At 46.0% G+C, this 19,521-nt stretch overlaps 1 protein-coding gene across 2 annotated transcripts in view; it reads right to left on the bottom strand.

Annotated features, from left to right (window-relative positions):
• Nucleotides 1-19,521, bottom strand: part of ABL1 (ABL proto-oncogene 1, non-receptor tyrosine kinase) — a 179,934-nt gene that overhangs the window by 11,572 nt on the left and 148,841 nt on the right. For both annotated transcript variants that reach the window (XM_084820822.1, XM_084820823.1), the window contains 4 exons: nucleotides 12,036-12,220; nucleotides 7,244-7,396; nucleotides 4,975-5,064; nucleotides 3,029-3,193 (listed from right to left, as the gene is read on the bottom strand). In XM_084820822.1, the coding sequence (XP_084676948.1) occupies nucleotides 3,029-3,193; nucleotides 4,975-5,064; nucleotides 7,244-7,396; nucleotides 12,036-12,220 (593 nt within the window). The remainder of the gene's footprint in view (nucleotides 1-3,028; nucleotides 3,194-4,974; nucleotides 5,065-7,243; nucleotides 7,397-12,035; nucleotides 12,221-19,521) is intronic.

The raw sequence follows: 19,521 nt of genomic DNA, 5'->3' as shown, positions 1-19,521 counted from the left end.
ATTCAGAGGCAGTGTACCTCTGAATATCAGGCGCTGGGGAACGATAGTAGGAGAGATCTATTGCTCTCATGACACGCCCATGGGCTCCCCCGAGGCATCTTGTTGGCCACTGTGCTCAACTACATGGATTCTGACCCAGCAGGACTCTCCTCTGATGTTCTTAATCTCATAACTTGCAGCGGAGAGCCCTGGGCTATGGACCAATTCATAGAGCTTGCCTGGTGTGCCTGGAAATGGGCTGGAGCGATCCGGGTGGCAGTTCGTTTGTGGCGATGTGTCCATCACGAGCACCCATCGCGAATGGTTAGCTCAGGGGCAGAGGACCTGCTTTGCACACAGAAGGTCCTGGAGTCCATCCCCAGCATCTCTGGGTAGGGCTGGAAAAAACTCTTGCCCCAAACCCTGGAGAACGGCTGCTAGTCAATCTAGAGTAGATAACCTTTTTCCGTTAAGAAGCAGCCACCAAATAGTGTCTCAGGAGATTACTATTTGGCCACAGGTGCTGCTAGAGAATAAATGGCCTTGTACCTTGCCCCAGGATGTGAATCAAGGGCTATAAAGCCTTCTTCAAATTGCACTCTGAGGGAAAAAGTTAAAGTGGAAATAGGTATCTGCTCCTGCTCCGAAACTGCTGCCCCTTCTACCGAGGAGAGAAGAATGACTGAGGCCTGAGAGAAAGGGATGATTCCTCAGCCGCCCAGCTGTCATCCTTGGATATAGCCTGCCTCCTACTGGCCACGCAGGGAACATCATCTGGTGTCTAGGGTCCATGTGCCACAATAGGGGAAAAGCACTCATGACAGCACCCAGCTCTGATTATACAAACTCCCCCAACCTCTCCAATTCAAAGGCTTTGCACAGAAACAAACATCTGTTGATCTTTCATTATTGTTTCAACAAAGGGAGTTTTGTGGCACCATAAAATGCTAACAGGTTTACTGTGGCAGAAACTTTAATGGCCCAGAGGCCACCTCATCAGGCACGTGTCAGACCAAGTGGGCTTCCGGCCCACAAAAGCCCATGACACAAGACATCGCCTTTTACAGCGTCACCAGACTCTTGCTTTTGCTGCCGCCAACTCATACTGCTAAACCAGCCTGGAATTTGTTAGCCGTTCTATGGAAGCTGCCCGCCACTGTGAGTGACTGATTGAAAGGCTGTTTAATTTCATGGTAGATTTTTGTAAATAAGCACATGGTGCCCCTTGCTGAAATTATATTTGGTACCTGCCAGAAGTGATACTCTTCAATGTTCACTGAACAGACACCCAATACAAGGGGGCGTGGGGGAGGAAGGAATATCTGGCCCTGAATTCTACTCAAGAGGGGAAGAAGAGAGGAGCTGGGAAGCGTCTCTCTGCTTGAGTCCAGCACGAGTAAAGTAACCCTTTTTCAGTGTCCACGGAAGGCAAAGGTGAGCCTGCCTATAGGCACTGCTTGAAGGGACACAAGGCCTTCTCAGAACTCCAGTCCCCAACCTTTTTTGGGAGAGTGGGCACATTTGGAATGCTGAGCTGATGTCGTGGGTGCTCTCACAAAATGGCCGCCCTCACAAAATGGCTGACATGGCCGGTCACAAAACACTCATTTCCCAAAAGGCAAACAGGTGAGGCTAGAAGAAAAGTAACTTGCCCAAGAACCGAAGTACAAGGCAAAGGTGGGGGCTGAGCTCCAAAACACAGCACCGCTCTTTGGAACCCAAATAAAGATGATGCTGGAGGGTACCACTTTGCTTTGCAGCATGCTAGGCTCCCAATTATATATATATTTTAATCTTAAGAAATAAAATAGAAATCAGCAGGGGTGGGGAGCCTGGTGGGTGCCTTCAAACCACGCCCTGGTTTGGTGTGAGACGGCTCCCCCATATTCCTAATAATGTCACATAAAATGACTGTAATGGGTGGCCCTGCTGTATGGTTGGTACAGTAATTGGGGATGGGCACAAAGTAGACTCTTACTGGTGGTGGCTGATTTTCTTCATAAGAACATAAGAAGAGCCCTGCTGGATCAGACCAAGAGTCCATCTAGTCCAGTATCCTGTTCACACAGTGGCCAACCAGCTGCCCAAGGGAAACCCACAAGCAAAGACGAGTGCATCAACACCCTCCCGCCCATGTTCCCCAGCAACTGGTGTACACAGGCACACTGCCTCTGATGGTGGAGGTAGCATAGAGCCATCAGGACTAGTAGCCATTGACTGCCTTCTCCTCCATGAATGTGTCAACCCCCCTTTTAAAGCTACCCAAATTGGTGGCCATCACTACATCCTGTGGCAGCGAATTCCATAGTTTAACTCTGTGCTGTGTGAAGAAGTCCTTCCTTTGATCTGTCCTGAATCTCCCACCAATCAGCTTCATGGGAGGACCTCCTTGGGTTCCTGTTTCCTGTTCAGGAGATGCCAGAGCAATAACTCTGCTTTTCGACACCATGTAGACAATGAGATTTGTCCGTCGCCAAATTGGAGTGAGAGTGAAGTCCCTCACTGTGATTTGGCTGCATCGTCATATATCTTATTTATTTGTTTGTTTATCATTCATTCATTCATTTCATTTCTATACCGCCCAATAGTGGAAGCTCTCTGGGCGGTTCACAAAAGTTAAAACCAAACGGCACACAATAAACCTCACTGGCTACATGGCGTTGACATGAAGCCAAGACAGAGTGATTACTCTACCATCTTCTGGGTGGCCAGTGTGGAAGACACATGGGTGTCTTGTGGATAGAAAGCACTGAAGTAAAATGGCGCCCAACAGTGGTGGAATGCATGATTTCCTCCACCGCCAAGACTTCATGAACAGGTGATAGTGAAAAAATCTGAGAATTTTGTGAAATCTTTTACCCCACTCAAGTTTTGAGCTGAAAATGTTCTCTGAAGGTATCTTGGCTCAGCCCCCCTGGATTCAAGGGAGTGATACAAAGGAGGAGGCATCCAAATGGTGCATCAGAGCTCTTAACGCCATTGCTCCTTTTGCTCAAGGTCCCCTCCAATCCCCTTTTTGGCCTGCTTCACAACCAGAGCTGGAACGTACCACATTCCCCTAGGCCTTTTGTGGGCACCGTCTCCAGGCTTTCATTGGCATCTTTGCATTCGGCTGGTCTTCTAGATGTTCTTGTTTTAGTCGGAAGTTCTGGAGCTTGCAGGAAGGTATTCACAACGCTCCTCATCCCTTTCTTCCCCAGCTCTTTTTCCACCTCTGGAAAGTAGAGGATTAAAAACAAACACTCAGCAGACTCTAAAGGGTTGTCGAGGGCTGCATTGCCTCAGGGTTATCTGGTGCGGGGCGGGGGGCACATAACAGTGGTGGGTTAGCCAGCAGTGGGCATGGCCAGAGCCAAAAGTGGGCAGTCACCCCTTCTTTCTCCTTCTGTCACCCCCCCCCGACACCCCTTATCTTGCTCTCTCTCTCCCTTTCTGCCCAGTTCTTGCCAGATTTCTAAAATGATCACTTGGCAGAGGGCTTTTGAAATTACCCAGCTAGCGACTAACAGAAATTAATACTATTCTGCTATTAATGCCTTCTGCTATTTCCCCAATCCTTCACCCTATGCTCTAACTTCACAATGATCAGAGCTGCAAAGTTGCTTGGGTTTTCTTTTCCCATTACTTCTAATTATTTATTTTTTACAACGCTGACAAAAATGCACAAAAGTATACAAACAAATATTATCAACAATTGGTAGAGAATATAAACAAATTTACCAATAAAACCAGCAAATATCACAAGGCTCCCAGTAACACAAAAGGTTGTGCATTCTCTTGATTCTTGTTACACTGATATGTTACAAATAAGGACCACTTTTTTATAAATCTATTATTTTGCTGTCTTCCCTCCCTAACCCCTACTATGTTAGTTAACTTAGGGTGCAATCCTACATAAGTTTAGACAGAAAAAAGTCCTACAGCTCCCAGCACTCCCCAATCAACCAATCTGGCTGGCAAATGCTGGGAGTTGTAGGACTTTCTTTCTGTCTAAATATGCATAGGGTTGCACCCTTAACCATATATATTATTCCCATAATTTAATAATCCAATCATCAATTGTGGGAGCTTTCGGGTTTTTTTTCCTCCAGTTTGCGGATATCAGCATTCTGGTGGCTGTTAGTAAGTACACTATCATCTCTATGTCATCAGATAGAACAACTTCCTTTACATAACCGAAGAGAAGAACTATTGGATCCAGTAGGAGACTATACCCTTTATTAAAAAAAAAAATAGAATTTTTTCTGAAGGCAACATCCCCCAACCCTGATCTGAATTTATGCTTATGCTATCAGCATGGCTACACATCATGCCAAAAAGTGATGTACATTTGCCTGTATTCTGTCATTTGTTCCAACCGCTGTGTTTGTGTGCATTTGCCTGGGGGAAGAATTCTGAATATTTAAGGCAAGGACTGAGGTGATAAAAGGGAGATGAAGGAGGGATAGGATGGGGCTGGGAGTGGGACAAGAAGCTATGGAGAGCAATAACATCATACTCCGTGCCCAGTTGGAGCCCTTTTGGGTCTATGTTGAAAAAACCCCCAACAAGATACCATAACTTGGCTCCAGAAAGGGGAAAAAAAAAATCTGTCTGGCACATAATATACTTTCCCTCTCCTCCCACACTGTCTTTCTGCATTCCTGGGACTTTCAAAGCAGGCGCTCTACAGCCTGAAGCATGGGTCCTCTCTTACCACCTCCAGTCATGCATGAAGCTTAAATGTAGGGTGGGAATTCACCTCCATGTCTCAATCCCCCCAATATATAAAAGTTACTGGGCCGTGTTGCTCACTGATCTCAGGTTTTCAGGCCCAGCATTCTAATGCGTTGAAGATCCCATGCTCTGGCTTACCAAAAAAAAGAAGAAGTACGTTTTCCATCGCAAAGAGGGAAACGAAATACGCGTGGGGTTATGCAGATGGAGCAATCATGCGGAAAACAAAGCACTTATCTCGCCTCCCACAGAGCGGGAATTATCTGTGATGGCACCTACCGTCAGATATGCTGGATTCTTGAAACATTGTTTCAAACGCTTGGTGGATTTCGGCAAAGGAAGGCCTGTCGGAAGGGCTCCACTGCCAGCCTGTGAGGACAGACGATATGTTAGTGCTTCAAATACCTCGCTCTCTACCGCTCTCCAGCGAGGGTCCGACCTTGGGGCGAACGTCCGGGGCCCCCACAGCCTAGTGGGGGAGGGCCCGAATGACCACCCAGAAACCAGCAGATGCAAACTCAATTTGGAGTCTGTTTATTTGTTTTTCATTCTTGTTGGCAAACAGTTTTGTTGTGGTGGTTCTAACCTATCGGGAATGTAGAAGCAGTTTTAAAGCATGGAAGGGTGTGTGTGTGTGTGTGTGGAGAGGAATGTTATTTTTGTGCTTCACAACTGAAGTAATACAGTTCTAAGGGGGCCTGTCATAATGCCACTAAATCCAGGATCTAAAATTACCTCGCTGCCCCACCCAGAAGCAAAGAAAACAGCAGAGCGGGCGGGGGGGACACCCTCTCTCACTGCTTTTTATTCATTCCAACCAAATAATTCCAACAATTTATTCCAACCAAATAATAAAATGAGGAAGCCTTCTTACTGTCTCCAGAAACCATACAAATACACTAAAAGGAAACAGTTCTAAAGACAGACCACCAGTAAAGGGGAGGAAAATGTTTAAAATAAAACTGTCATCACATGGGCATGGATGGCCACTAGCGTTGTGTGAGAATGTTGTTTTTGCTCACAAAACAGGCAGGCACGCTCTGTTGGAAGCCCCAAACGTGATCGAAAATGTTCACGAATTGCCGGGCACGTGCTCACGTTCGATTTGCGCAACGTTCCCCTGCAGATGGAAAACCCCGCTTTAGTCTATGGAGGAAATTTGTGCAAATTTCACATTAGCTCTCTGCTCAATTTGCACAATTTTCCTGTTTGCACAGAGTGAGCAGCAAACATGAACAGGAATCAGGCATGAGACGAGTGGTGGGATGAAGTTCAGTGAATCCTAGCGACCTCAAACATCGCCTTCAGAAGCCACCTCAGGATATATTGAGGAAACGCATTCTTGGAAGTAGATTATAAACAGATGGTAAAGAAAGGCACAGCATTATGGAATGTATTATTGCAACTGATGTGTTTTTGATGTAACGCTTTAATTTTTTTTTTATTTGTTACATTTATATCCTGCCTTTCCTCCAAGGAACTCAAAGCGGTTTACATAACCCGCCTCATCTCCATTTTATCTTCACAACAACCCTGTGAGGTAGGCTAGGCTGAGAGTCAGTGACTGGCCCAAAGTCACCCAGTGAGCTTCATGGCTGAGTGGGGACTAGAACTGAGATCACCAAAGTCCCGGTCCAAGACTCTAACCACTACGCCACACTGGCTCTCTTTTGTATTAAGGTTCTTGTTTATTTGTTATTTATTTATTAACAGCATTTGTATACCGCTCCATATCTAAAACAGATTCTGGAGCGGTGAACATAAGAAGTAAAAAAAGATAAAAATGATTAAAACATCATTATTAAAATTGTTCTTTTAAGAACAGAATGCCAATACAAAAAGTTGTGTGAGAAAGCAGCAAACAAATGAAAAGTGATGGTGCTCTTGGCGATGGATGGGGCATACAGGTTTTTAACGTCTGACCAGGAGGAGGCTAAAGCTGTTTGGGAGGGGTAGCCAAATTTCTCAGAACCGTGGGAGAAGCTGCCCCAGTTTGACTTCACCCTCTGATTCAGTAGAAGGGTGGGGCAACAGGGGCACCTAGCCCAGGCGCAGTGTGAACATGGGTGCAAAGTGTCAATCGAAGGCCATATGAATATACTGAGAGTTACTAAAACCATGTTTGATGAAGCAGCATTTCCTTTTCCATTGGAATAATAATTAGACACATTTTCAAGGTGATATCTGGGCTTTTCACCTATCAGCTTGCTGTGAGGCTTAGTAAGGGCAGCAGGTTAGGTGGAGCACCACCACTGCAGCTTCTCTGTGGATCTGTGGCTGCAGCTTAATACGGCCAAGCACATTTGGCCACTGAGAACTAGAGACAGGCAAATCAGTCTGTTTCAAATCACCACATACACACACGTAAACACACACACACACACAGGTGCCACTGGCTGTTTTTCATTAAGACAATGGCATGCCCATTCCTAAGGATTTAAACACATTACCATCTGAACAAGTTAAATTAGGGAGGTGCCCCAACCCCAACCCCTTTTAAGGGAAAAGACCCAGGAAAGGGAAGCCTTTGGCTCCAGAGGAACCTTACATGCTCTCATGAGTTCATAGACTTTCTCTGGACAGCCTTCGGGGCGTTCCATGCGATAGTCCTTCTCCAGGAGTTCGTAGACCTGTGAGAGGTCAATCCCAGGGTAAGGGGACATGCCATATGTTGCGATTTCCCAAAGCAGGACGCCGAAGGCTGCAAAGGAAAGATAACATGTTTTGAAACACGGTAACTCACAAACATGGTGGGGGAGACACATAACTCAGGGGAAGAGCACCTGGTTTGCAGGCAGAATGTCCCAAGTTCAAATTCTGGCACCTCCAGCTAAAGGAAGTCTGGGGGAAAGACTTTGGGGAGGGGCCATAGCTCAGCAACAGAGCACCTGCTTACACATAGATGGTCCCAGGTTCAACCTCTGGCATAACCACTTAATAGGATCAGGAAGTAGGTGATGGGGAAAACCTTTCTTTAACTGAGACCCTGGAGATCTGCTGTCAGATGAGAGTCGTAGACAATACTGTGTTAGATGGACAAATATGAAGTATGCCTTGTACGAAGCACATTCCTTCCTTGCATGCGGCAGAGATATGCAAGCAATACATAACTTACACAATGAAAGGCTTCTGTAAGCCCAAACACCCTGCCTTTCAAAGAGGAGACTGCCTGTTGCACCTCTGTATGATTCACTGCCCTGGCGCTGCTGCCTTTCAAACTGACTCCACTATGAGGAGGAAATTCTGCTTCCTCTCTCCACCTGAAGTGATTGGAGTGTTCAGTGTTCACCCAATGCAGAAATAATGCAGAAACAGAGGAGGCTGCCCAGTGCATCTTTGCATGAGTCACTAGGACAGGCTCACCTCCTCCCAAATCATTTTAATTCCAGGAGCAGAGGTGAGGAAGAGCTGCCTCAGCCAGAACAAATTTGGGAACGTATAAGTGCGTTTCCTGGGGGGGTGGATGCATGAGCTAAGTGCTCCGGCACTTTCCTGCTTTGGGCAGCCCACGTTCCACGCTCAATGGCAGTGGAGATGTTAAAGAGGACTTACAAGCCCCCTTATCAATCCAGACAAGTCTCCTGAGATACGACAGGGCAGAATTAGCCTAATTTTCAATTTACTAGCTTGTCTCCAACCTGAATGCCTCGAGTTCCTTCAAATCCTGTTAAAGGCACAATTAAGAGATGTCACAGCAGATTAATTGAAACCTCTGCTGGTGTGCTCTGTAAATCAGATAAGCTCTTCTTTATCTCCCCTACCCTGCCACACCCACTTCTGACCTCTCTGATGTCAGGTCTGACCCCAAAAGTGAATATTTCGGGGGGGGGGCCTTTCCTTCCTCGAACAGAGCCAAGACCCCAGGTAGAGAAAGCAACAAGTTCAAGCGGCAAGACAAAATTGATTCGCCATAAGCCAAATGAACCTAAACCTCCAGGCAGAGGCTGCAGAGATGGGATTGCAGCTGGAAAGCACTGCCCTGTCTCCTTTCCCCCACTCCCCTGTAACACCTAGAATAGCCTTTCCCAACTGGACACCCTTTGGAATGGCTGGACTACAACTCCCATCGCTGGAAGTTGGGAGACCAACACATATGGAGAGCACCAAATTGAGAAAATCGGATCTAAGGCAACATCTCAACAAACAACGAGGGGGCCATTTTTAACTGACTACCACCCCCTCTCTCTTTCTCTCCCCTTGCCTCATCTTCCCCTTCCCTTGCACCCTCTCTTTCCAATCCTGTCTACTGCTCTTTTCCCTTCCCTTAAAAGAAAGGACAATACCAAACTTGCAACCTATCTGCACAGAACAGTGGGTCTCAAACCAGCAACAGCCGGTCTTCAGTGCCTTGCTTCCGGCGCCACAAGTCCTCTGGACCCTCAGGCTCAGTAGGCTCTCTGGATTAAGGGCGCTCTCTAGCGACATTTCTAGCCTGAACCCAGTCCGCTGAAGCCACAGGCCAATCGGGACACAGCTGGCTGTATAAAGCCCTCGCATCTGAGACAGCACCTCTTCTTGTCTCATTGGGTAGCTACACAAACTGCTGCACTTTGCCTGGAACTTAACCGTCTCCACTGCTTCTGGTTCTTTGCTGGGGCTACGACAGGACTCTCATGCTGCAGCCAGTCTTGGGGTTTGGCCAAGGCCTGACAGCACCTGAAGCAAGGGGGTGGCCCAGACCATTTCAAAGATTTATCTGAAGGCTAGTGATCTAGGGAGATTCAAGGCATGACACAGCATAAGCCCAGGGTTAATTTTACCCAGAAGGTGCAGCTAGTGAAGTGGAGCAGGGGCAGGAAAACCCATTGGCACAGTGATGTCATGTCATGCACTGACAATCCCTAGTCGTTACAGCAGGGGTGGCGAACCTCAGGTCCATGGGCCAAAATCAGGTCCCAATCAGGTCCCCCTTTTCCTCGCCACACCCCTTTCCCCTGACCACCAGTCACTTGGTGGCTTTCCAGCTTTTGCACGTCCCCCCGCCCCAATCCTAAAAGGTTGAAATGCCTCTCTTAAGGCTTAGTTATTGGCAGCATTAAGAAACATGATGTTTATTAATGCGGCTTGATTGGCTGTTGAATACAAGTGCTGATTGTTAATCCAGGCTCTCTCATTGAGGTTTGGCCTGTTCCTGATCGGTCCTGGGTCAGCTTATAAGTGGTATCGTAGCATGCTCTTATTTGTAGCCGAAGCTGGTGTTTCTTACCCAAACATTTCACATTTTAAAATATATGTGCGTGTGTGTGTATGAATCTATCTATATATGTGTGTACGTGTATGTGTGTGTATATGTGTTTATATGTGTGTGTATATGTGTGCGTGTATATGTGTGCGTGTGTGTATATATATGTGTGTGTGCGCGTATGTATATATATATGTGTGTGTGTGCGTATGTATATATATATATGTATGCACGTGTGTAAATGTGTGTGTATATGTGTGCATGTGCGTATGTATATATATACGTGTGTGTGTATATGTGTGCATGTGCGTATGTATATATATACATGTGTGTGTGCATGTATGTGTGCGTGTCTGTGTATATGTGTGTCGGTGTGTGTGTATCTGTGTGTCTGTGTCTCTCTCTGTGTGTATGTATGTATAGATGTGTGTGTCTATGTGTGTGTGTGTGTGTCTGTGTATATGTGTGTGTGTCTATCTATGTTTTTAAAAATTTAAAGCTGTAAAATTTTAAATTTTAGATTTGTAATTTTTAAAAAAATCTGTAACAGTTTATAAACTGGATGCACTACTGGAGGTTTTTTGTTCTGCCTTTGGAGCACGGTGTCACGCGCCTGGCATCGCCTGCGTTTCGGGTGATTTGGCAGTCAGAGCTTTCAGCTACAAGATGCTGGTATTTCGGCCTTTTGGCCTTCTGCCCTGCCCACCATTGGAATGCAGCCCCTGAGAGCTTCCCTGAAACTGAATTTGGCCCTCCAGCTGGAAAAAATTCCCCACCTCTGTGTTAGAGAGAGAAAGAGGAGACACAGGCTGCTGGCTCCAGCCTGACAGGGCACCTGAACATAGCAAAACCGCAGGAGGTGGAGGAGTCTTCCTGAAACCCAACGAAGGAACTAGACTAATGTGACATCCCATAGTACAAGGTACGGCCTCTTGCTATCAGTTCAGCGACCTGTATGTAATTACTTCGGTCACCCTGCACATTCCCCCTGAATGCGAAGAGAACGCCGCTGCCATCTCGCATAAGGAAGGGCATCACATCATCTTACGTGAGAAATAGCCACCGGCCATTTCAGGCTAGCCTTTTCCAGAATAGTCCTTTGTCAGAACTCTGTCCTCAAGTAGCTGGGGATGAGGAGGAAATGTGTTGTTAAAGAAAAAAAAGCGTGTGTGTGTGTGTGTGTGGGGAAACCTGAACTCAGCATCACAGCAAAGGCACTATCTAGCTGGGAAGGCTCTGCTTTACACAGTTATGATGGAATCCAACCCCCACAGAAGCCAGGCACAAGGTGGCCGGCTGCTTCCCTGACCCTCAACTGGGATTGGAAGATTCACAAACATGGGCCAGTTGTACACACTCCTCGTGACAATATTGAGCTTTTTTTGTTTTGGAGTGGGGTGGGCAGTTTATGAGGAAAAATGAGACTGATCTGTATGAACAATGCAGGTAAATTTACAGAGGGAAATCTGATTCTTTAGTATGATTGGCAAAAGCAGATTGAGGCGGGGGGAGCAAATCTATGCACACTTGCGCAATGTGCATGCATGTTCACAGTCTGAATGGCCACACTGTCAGGGATGAGGGACTAAATGGATCTGCCCCAGACTGACTCAAGAGAACTGGTCCACCTAGTACACGATGGCCTACTCTAACGGGCAGTGGCTCTCCTCTCAGGCAGAGCTCTTATTAAGTTCCAATGTGCTCTGCTCCTGTGCGATTGGGCTCTCCTCACAATGGAGAGTTTGGGCTCCCTTGGCACATCGTGTTGACTTTGTTTTCCCACAGCAGACAGAGCTCTGACTCTTAGGAGCCTTGAACTAACTTAGGAGTGTTGAACCACTTTCAGTTTGAGGGCCCAATTCAATTTCGGAGAAGCTCTCGGGAACTGCATTCCGGTGCTGGGCAGGGCCAACCCCCCCACCCGAATAGCAACATAGTTTAGTGTAAAGCTCTTACAGCCAGTAACTAAGCCTTAGGAGAGGCATTTCAGCCTTTTAGGATGGGAAATAAACTGCACAAACGCACTAAATAATCTGTGGATAGGAGAAGGGGGGTGGGGCCAGCTGGGTACTGAGACCCCAGGAAGGCTGGATTTGGCCCCGGGCCTGAGGTTCTGCACCCCTGATCTAACTGCTTGAAGGAAGTGCTAAGCTCTTACCCCAGACGTCAGACTTAATGGAGAACTTGTTGTAAGCGAGGCTTTCTGGCGCAGTCCACTTGATGGGGAACTTGGCTCCAGCGTGGGCTGTGTACGTATCGCCCGTCATCAGCCTGCTCAGGCCAAAGTCGGCCACCTTCACCAGATGGTTCTCCCCTACAAGGCAGTTCCGGGCAGCAAGATCCCTAAGGTGGGATGGGGAGAAAGAGAAAGAACACAGGCGATGACATTTCTCACGAAAGAAGGCATACGTCCTTACTGCAGCGACAAGAGCAGCATCCGGCACACAGGAAGAGGCTTCTGAAGAACAGGGATTGTGCAGCAGATGTGCAGAAGGTACCCCTGAAGGGAGAAAGCTTTGAAAAACATGGCCCGGTTGGAGTCCACCAGGAAAAGAGCCTTCAGTGTGGTGGCCCCCTTCCTGTGGAATTCCCTGCCTTTGGAGGTCAGGCAGGTGCCAACATTGTATTCCTTCCAGCGCCTCCTAAAGACACTGTTATTTTGAGAGGCCTTCCTTGCATGACCAGCTGTGGTTATTCAATTTGACCTTATTGGAATTTCTCTTTTCAAAAAATGTTTTCACTGCTTTAACCTGGTGTTTTATTCTTTTATCTTTGTTGTTCACCACACCGAAATCTTCTGATGTGGAGCGGCATATAAGTATTGTAAACAAACAAACAAACATGGATCAAGAGAATTTGGGAGTGAATAGCACCAGGGGCAGAAATAGGAAGGTACTTTATCCTGAGTCAGACCATCTAGATCAGAATTATCAATATTGACTGGCAGCAGCTCTCCTGGGTTTCAGGCAGGATTCTTTCCCAGCCCTACCGGGACATGCCAGGGATTGAACCTGGGGAAACAGTACCAGAAAGAAATCTATCAAACAGTGTTTGTGAATGGGCCAGGAAACCACATTGGTTGATACTGCCAGTTCCTGATAGCGCTAAACAAACTGGGGGAGGGAGAGCAACATCACTGAGAAATGTTTTAGAAGCCTTAACATATAAGAAGAAGATGAAGGAAATGTTTCCACACTATGTCATGCTAAATTGGAAATTGATCCTACTGCAACGCTCTCCCCGCATCCGAGCAAGAGATATGAATCTCTGTCTCCATGATTCTTGATCTTTGAAAAGTCACTAGCAGAACTAGTAACAGACTCCTTGTTCGATAAGAGCAAGTCGTAGCAAAGGGCACGTTAATTTGTCACACAACGTTCCGGCAGGTCCCCTGTTCTTGGCGGCAAATGCTGCTGAAACCTACACATAAAGAAAAGTGCCTTGTCATTAGCACTGATCCTGCCCCCTCTGCTGCTTGATTCATTCAATGAGGTCACTGCTGTGCATCTGAAAACTACTGAGGAGGACAGTGACAGCACCCCTGGAGGGATTGGGTAGAAGGCTGAGGGGGTGGGCGGTTTGTAAAAAAAAGACAGCACTGACAAGGCAGAAGGGAAGAAAGCCTTTTTTCTTCTCTTTTTTTGCTCTCTGGGATCATAGGCAGCAAAGCAGAGAACACAGTGCCCAAGAGCGCAGAAGAAATGAGCTAGAGCACGACACTTTTTTTTTTAAGGTTAACACTACTGCAGGGGCGGCCAGGGAAAGGAACCCATCACAGAACTGGCTGGGGCAACTCTGCTTGCCACTGACAGAGGTGCTGAGCCTTCAAAGCAGCATAGGAAATGTTACGCCATAGGACAAACCTTTAGCATGGCACTAAACAAAGTCAAGAAATCACTGGGACAACATGCAAGCATGGCCTTGGTGTACAAAATGAAGCAGGACAAAGGCTAATAGAGTTTTGTCAAGAGAACACGCTGATCATACCAAACACTCTTTTCCAACAGCACAAGAGGCGACTCTACGCATGGACATCACCAGATGGTCAATATCGAAATCAGATTGATTATGTACTTTGCAGCCAAAGATGGAAAAGCTCTATACAGACAGTAAAAACAAGACCTGGAGCTGACTGTGGCTCATATCATGAGCTTCTTATTGCAAAATTTCGGCTTAAATTGAAGAACGTAGGGAAAACCTAACATGACCTAAATCATATCCCTTATGAATATACAGTGGAGGTGAGGAACAGATTTAAGGGATTAGACCTGATAGACAGAGTGCCTGAGGAACGATGGACGGAGGTCTGTAACGTTGTTCAGGAGGCAGCAACGAAATCCATCCCAAAGAAAAAGAAATGCAAGAAAGCAAAGTGGCTGTCTGATGAGGCTTTACAAGTAGCTGAGGAGAGAAGGGAAGCGAAAAGCAAGGGAGAAAGGGGAAGATATATCCAACTGAATGCAGAGTTCCAGAGAATAGCAAGGAGAGACAAGAAGGCCTTCTTAAATGAACAATGCAAAGAAATCGAGGAAAACAATAGAATGGGAAAGACTAGAGATCTTTTCAAGAAAATCGGAGATATCAAGGGAACATTTTGTGCAAAGACGGGCATGATAAAGGACAAAGAAGGCAGGGACCTAACAGAAGCAGATGAGATTAAGAAGAGGCGGAAAGAATACACAGAAGAACTATACAGGAAAGATCTTAATGTCCCTGATAGCCATGATAGTGTGCTCACTGAACTTGAGCTGGACATCCTAGAGAGTGAAGTCCAGTGGGCCTTAGGAAGCATTACTAACAACAAAGCTAGTGGAGATGACAGTATTCCAGCTGAGCTATTTAAAATCCTAAAAGATTATGCTGTTAAAGTGCTGCACTCAATATGCCATCAAATTTGGAACATTCAACAGTGGCCACAAGACTGGAAAAGGTCAGTTTACATTCCAATTCCAAAGAAGGGCAATGCCAAAGAGTGTTCAAACTACCGCACAATTGCGCTCATTTCACATGCCAGCAAGGTGATGCTCAAAATCCTACAAGCTAGGCTTCAGCAGTATGCGAACCGAGAACTACCGGAAGTACAAGCTGGGTTCCGAAGAGGCAGAGGAACTAGAGATCAAATCGCCAACATTCGCTGCATCATGGAGAAAGCAAGAGAATTCCAGAAAAACGTCTATTTCTGCTTCATTGACTATGCTAAAGCCTTTGATTGTGTGGATCACAACAAACTGTGGCAAATTCTGAAAGAGATGGGAGTACCAGACCACCTCACCTGTCTCCTGAGAAACCTGTACGAGGGTCAAGAAGCAGCAGTAAGAACCAGACATGGAACAACCGAGTGGTTCAAAATTGGGAAAGGAGTATGACAAGGCTGCATATTGTCGCCCTGCTTATTTAACTTATATGCAGAGTACATCATGAGAAACACCAGGCTGGATGAATCACAGGTCGGAATTAAGATTGCCGGGAGAATTATCAATAACCTCCGATATGCAGACGATACCACCCTAATGGCAGAAAACGAAGAGGATCTAAAGAGCCTCTTGTTGAGGGTGAGAGTGGAGAGTGCAAAAGCTGGTTTGAAACTCAACATTACAAAAACTAAGATCATGGCATCTGGCCCCATCACTTCCTGCCATATAGAAGGGGAAGAAATGGAAGCAGTGACAGATGTTATTTTCTTGGGCTCCAAGATCACCGCAGACGGTGACTGTAGCCATGACATTAAAAGACGCTTGCTCCTTGGGAGGAAAGCTATGGCAAACCTAGACAGCATAGTAAGAAGCGGAGACATCACCTTGCCGACAAAGGTCCGCATAATCAAAGCTATGGTTTTCCCAGTAGTAATGTATGGCTGTGAGAGCTGGACTATAAGGAAGGCTGAGCACCGAAGAATTGATGCTTTTGAACTGTGGTGCTGGAGAAGACTCTTACAAGTCCCCTGGCCTGCAAGGAGGTCAAATCAGTCCATCCTAAAGGAAACCAACCCTGAGTGCTCATTGGAAGGACAGATACTGAAGCTGAAGCTCAAATATTTTGGCCACCTAATGCAAAGAGAAAACTCCCTGGAAAAGACCCTGATGCTGGGAAAGACTGAAGGCAAAAGGAGAAGGGGACGGCAGAGGATGAGATGGCCAGATAGCATCACCGATGCAATGAATATGAACCTGAGCACACTCCGGGAGAGAGCGGAGAACAGGAAGGCCTGGCGTGCTATGGTCCATGGGGTCATGAAGAGTCGGACACGACTTAACAACTGAACAACAACAAACAATTGTGATGTTTGCCACAGAAGACAACATTCATGCTCCTATTAAATGGGCAGGAAAGGTCACAACTATGAAACGGAGAACATCTCAATATATTTTTATATACTGTAACGTGCATGTATGTATACCTATAAACACACACACAGATATGCAGCGCAAGCACAGATATACATTCCTGGATGGCACTAAAAACTTTTCTCCTCAGCCCCTGCGTAGACTGAGGCTAAGTCAACACATGCAGCAAAATGAAATGGTAGACTGGATTGTGTCACTTTGACTGCAGATGGACAGTGTCAATCTTGAATGCTCCCCCATGGAAAAATTCTGCCACCCCCACCCCCACATCCCTAGCACATCAGAGAGAGAGGTTCTATATCAGCCAGCTCCCTGCCTCCTTTGATAGTTTTTTACCTGCAGGGAGGTTTTTGGGTTTGGTTTTATAGTAGAGGAACATTAAACAAAATGCAGTTTCTCTCACCTGTGCACCAAATTTAAGCTTTTTGGATTGTGTAGAAGTGCCTTAATCATTTTGAAATGTATGCTGGGTCCTTCATATAGGAGAAAGAGATGCACAAAATGTCTCGTTTCTGGATTTGTCCAGAAATAGTGGTATCTTGGAGTACATGGTGGAAGTGGACTTCCCTGCCCCCCTCCTTCCCAGGGCAACCCCTCCAGCCCCCTGAAAATGCTACATGGAGAGTCAAGAGACCCCGATAAAAGGGGTGAGCTGTGGTGTGTGTGTGAGGGGGAATCCCCCAAAATTGGGCAGAACCTTTCCTTTTGTATAAGGTGGATCCAGGATCCAACCCCACATCTACTGAATTTCAGCTTTCTAAGTCACAGGGAAATATCTCAACAATTTTGACACCCTTCAAGGCAGTGAGTGAGGCCCAACTTTCTTTGTGCGCGTGAGACACATACAGACAATTCAGTAAAGTTGATCAAGTCCCCCACCAAGATCTGCTATTACATTGCTCAGAGGCCATTTCCACAGACAAAGAATGTAAAGCACTAACCATAATTGCAGCACACTTAAAGGTCAAAATCCTCCAGACAGCAAGACTTGCAAAGATACTTAATAGAGAGCGAGAGAGGCACACAATCCAGACAATAGCAGGGAAAGAATCGCTAAAGCGCAAGATGACAAGGTGAGAGAAGGATGGTAGGCATGCTGAAAAGGTGCCGGAAAAAAGACTGGGAGAAACAAAGATTTTCTGAGAACTCTGGTAAGTGTAAAGCAGTGCCAATGGTTTGGGGGGAAAGGTGTCATTATGGGCGATTTGTCGGCTTCTGGCAGAAGGGAGGGAGAGATCTATTCCACAAAGAGCTGCAATGATTAAGGAAGGAAGATTTCATCATGAGCCTTATTGTAAAATTGCAGGGGAAATGGAAATAGTGGCTCACCTTACTGAGCTTGGCTATACAAAATGCAGGAACGGAAAGAGATGCAAGCAATGTGGGCTCAAGAGGCTTCTGTGGGTCACCACTGCACAGTGGATGGAAACACTGCATTATTTAACCTCCCTCCCAGACCCCTTGGCACTATGTTCCTGGTAAGAAATATGACAGCCACCACTGTGTGTGTTTGCACAGAGATGCCCCTGAATGCAACCCAAATTAGCTTCCCCTTGTCTCAAGTGCTGTGGGGCTTGTCCTTGAAGACAGCTTTTGGGAATCACATCTTTGTTCCCAGCTTCCTGCACCACTGATTATCAGGGCCTGCTCCAGCGTAGAGATGTAAACTTTCTGGAAATTTTGAGGCCACGGGAAAAAAAACCTGGGTTTTTTGGGGAAAAAAATGAAAATTTTGGAAAAAATGGAAAAATAAACAATACTTATATTTTTAGTGCTCTTTCCAGATGTAAAGTCACGTTGTTGCCTTCGGACAGCCTTCCCTAACCTGGTGCCCTCCAGATATTTTGGTCTTCAGCTCCCATCAGTCTCAGGCAGCATGGCCAATGGTCAGAAATGCTGGGCATTGTAGTCCAAAACATCCGGAGGGCAACAGGTTGGGGAGGGCTGCTCTAGGAACATAAAGCAGCCTTTCACTTCCTAAAGTTATTTTACGTATAACTTAGTTTGCTCATAACATTATTATATTTTAAAACCTTCAAAAGTAAACTCAGTTAGTACATTTGTAATTATTGTCTGAATGGATTAGAACTACATTTAATGACTGCTACAGCATCAGAAACACAAGACTCTATAGAACAAAACCCAAAATGTCAAGAACATTTACTGCAAATTTACTGTCGAGAATGCACCATGGTGATTCTACTCACATATTGGGAAACTGAGCATAAATGTCTATAAGTAAAATATACTTTAGATAATAATTTTAATAAGGAAGGAAAGAACTAATTTTGTTGGGAATCTTACAGAGAGGATTAAAAAACATTTTTCATTTTTTTCGGGGGGAAACAAAAATGGTCTTCGGAAAGAACAACAACATTTTTTTCAGATTTTTTCCAGGTGTTTTTTTTCCAGGCCTTCACATCTCTACTCCAGATGGATTGTCTCCCTGCCCCACAGAGCTAACTGACATCAATGGCCCTGTGGGAAAGAAGTTGAAGTGAGGGAGACAGGAGGAGGCACAGGGAATATCAGGGCCTGCTCCAGTTGTACTGCCCCCACCCCCTGGAAGATAAGAGGGTAAGGAGGCCATTCCACCTGCCCTGGTGAAAGCCTACTTAATTTTTTCCTCTTCCCTCCCCATCCCTTCTTCCTTCTGTGTCATGTCTTTTATAAATTGTTAAGTCTGTGGCCAGGGATTGTCTTGTTTACTGATTGATTGTAAACCACTCCAGGAGCCTTTTTTGGCTGAGAAGAGGGATAAAAATACTTTAAATAAATAAAGGAGGTGACTGCAGGCAATTCAAGTGAGGACATATTACTTATTTGTCCTGTACTATACTTCCCTTCATAGACTAAAGTGGAGCCGATTCAGTCTACTAAGGGAATTTGCACAAATTGAACTGGAAATCAGGAACAACATGAATGCGAGCGTGTTCAACAATTTGTGAATATTTTTGGTGGACATGTGCTCACACTCATGTTCGGGGCTTCGAATGGGGCACGCGTGCATGTTTTGTGAGCAAGACCAAAATTCTCATATATCCCTATCTGAGAGTGTTCAAAGCATTTCACATTTGTTATCTTGCTGCAGTCCTAACACCAGCCCTGCAGGATAGGCCATTATTATTAACTCAACCAGGCAGATGGGCAGTTGAAGCTTTGCCTAAGATTGACTTTGTGGGAGAGGTGAGATTCGATCTGGTTACTTCCTGGTGCAAAGCTCAGGCTAAGCGACACCAGCTCATATGGCTGTGCTGCCAGGAGCACACTTCTGTCCTGGTTGTTGGAGCACAGAGGTCC

This window comes from Heloderma suspectum, chromosome 14 (genome assembly GCF_057233095.1).
Source record: "Heloderma suspectum isolate Gila_16-S chromosome 14, 16-S_ref, whole genome shotgun sequence".
Lineage (NCBI taxonomy): Eukaryota > Metazoa > Chordata > Lepidosauria > Squamata > Helodermatidae > Heloderma > Heloderma suspectum.
The sequence above is the reverse complement of the archived record's forward strand: the minus strand, read 5'-3'. Positions and strand labels throughout refer to the sequence as shown.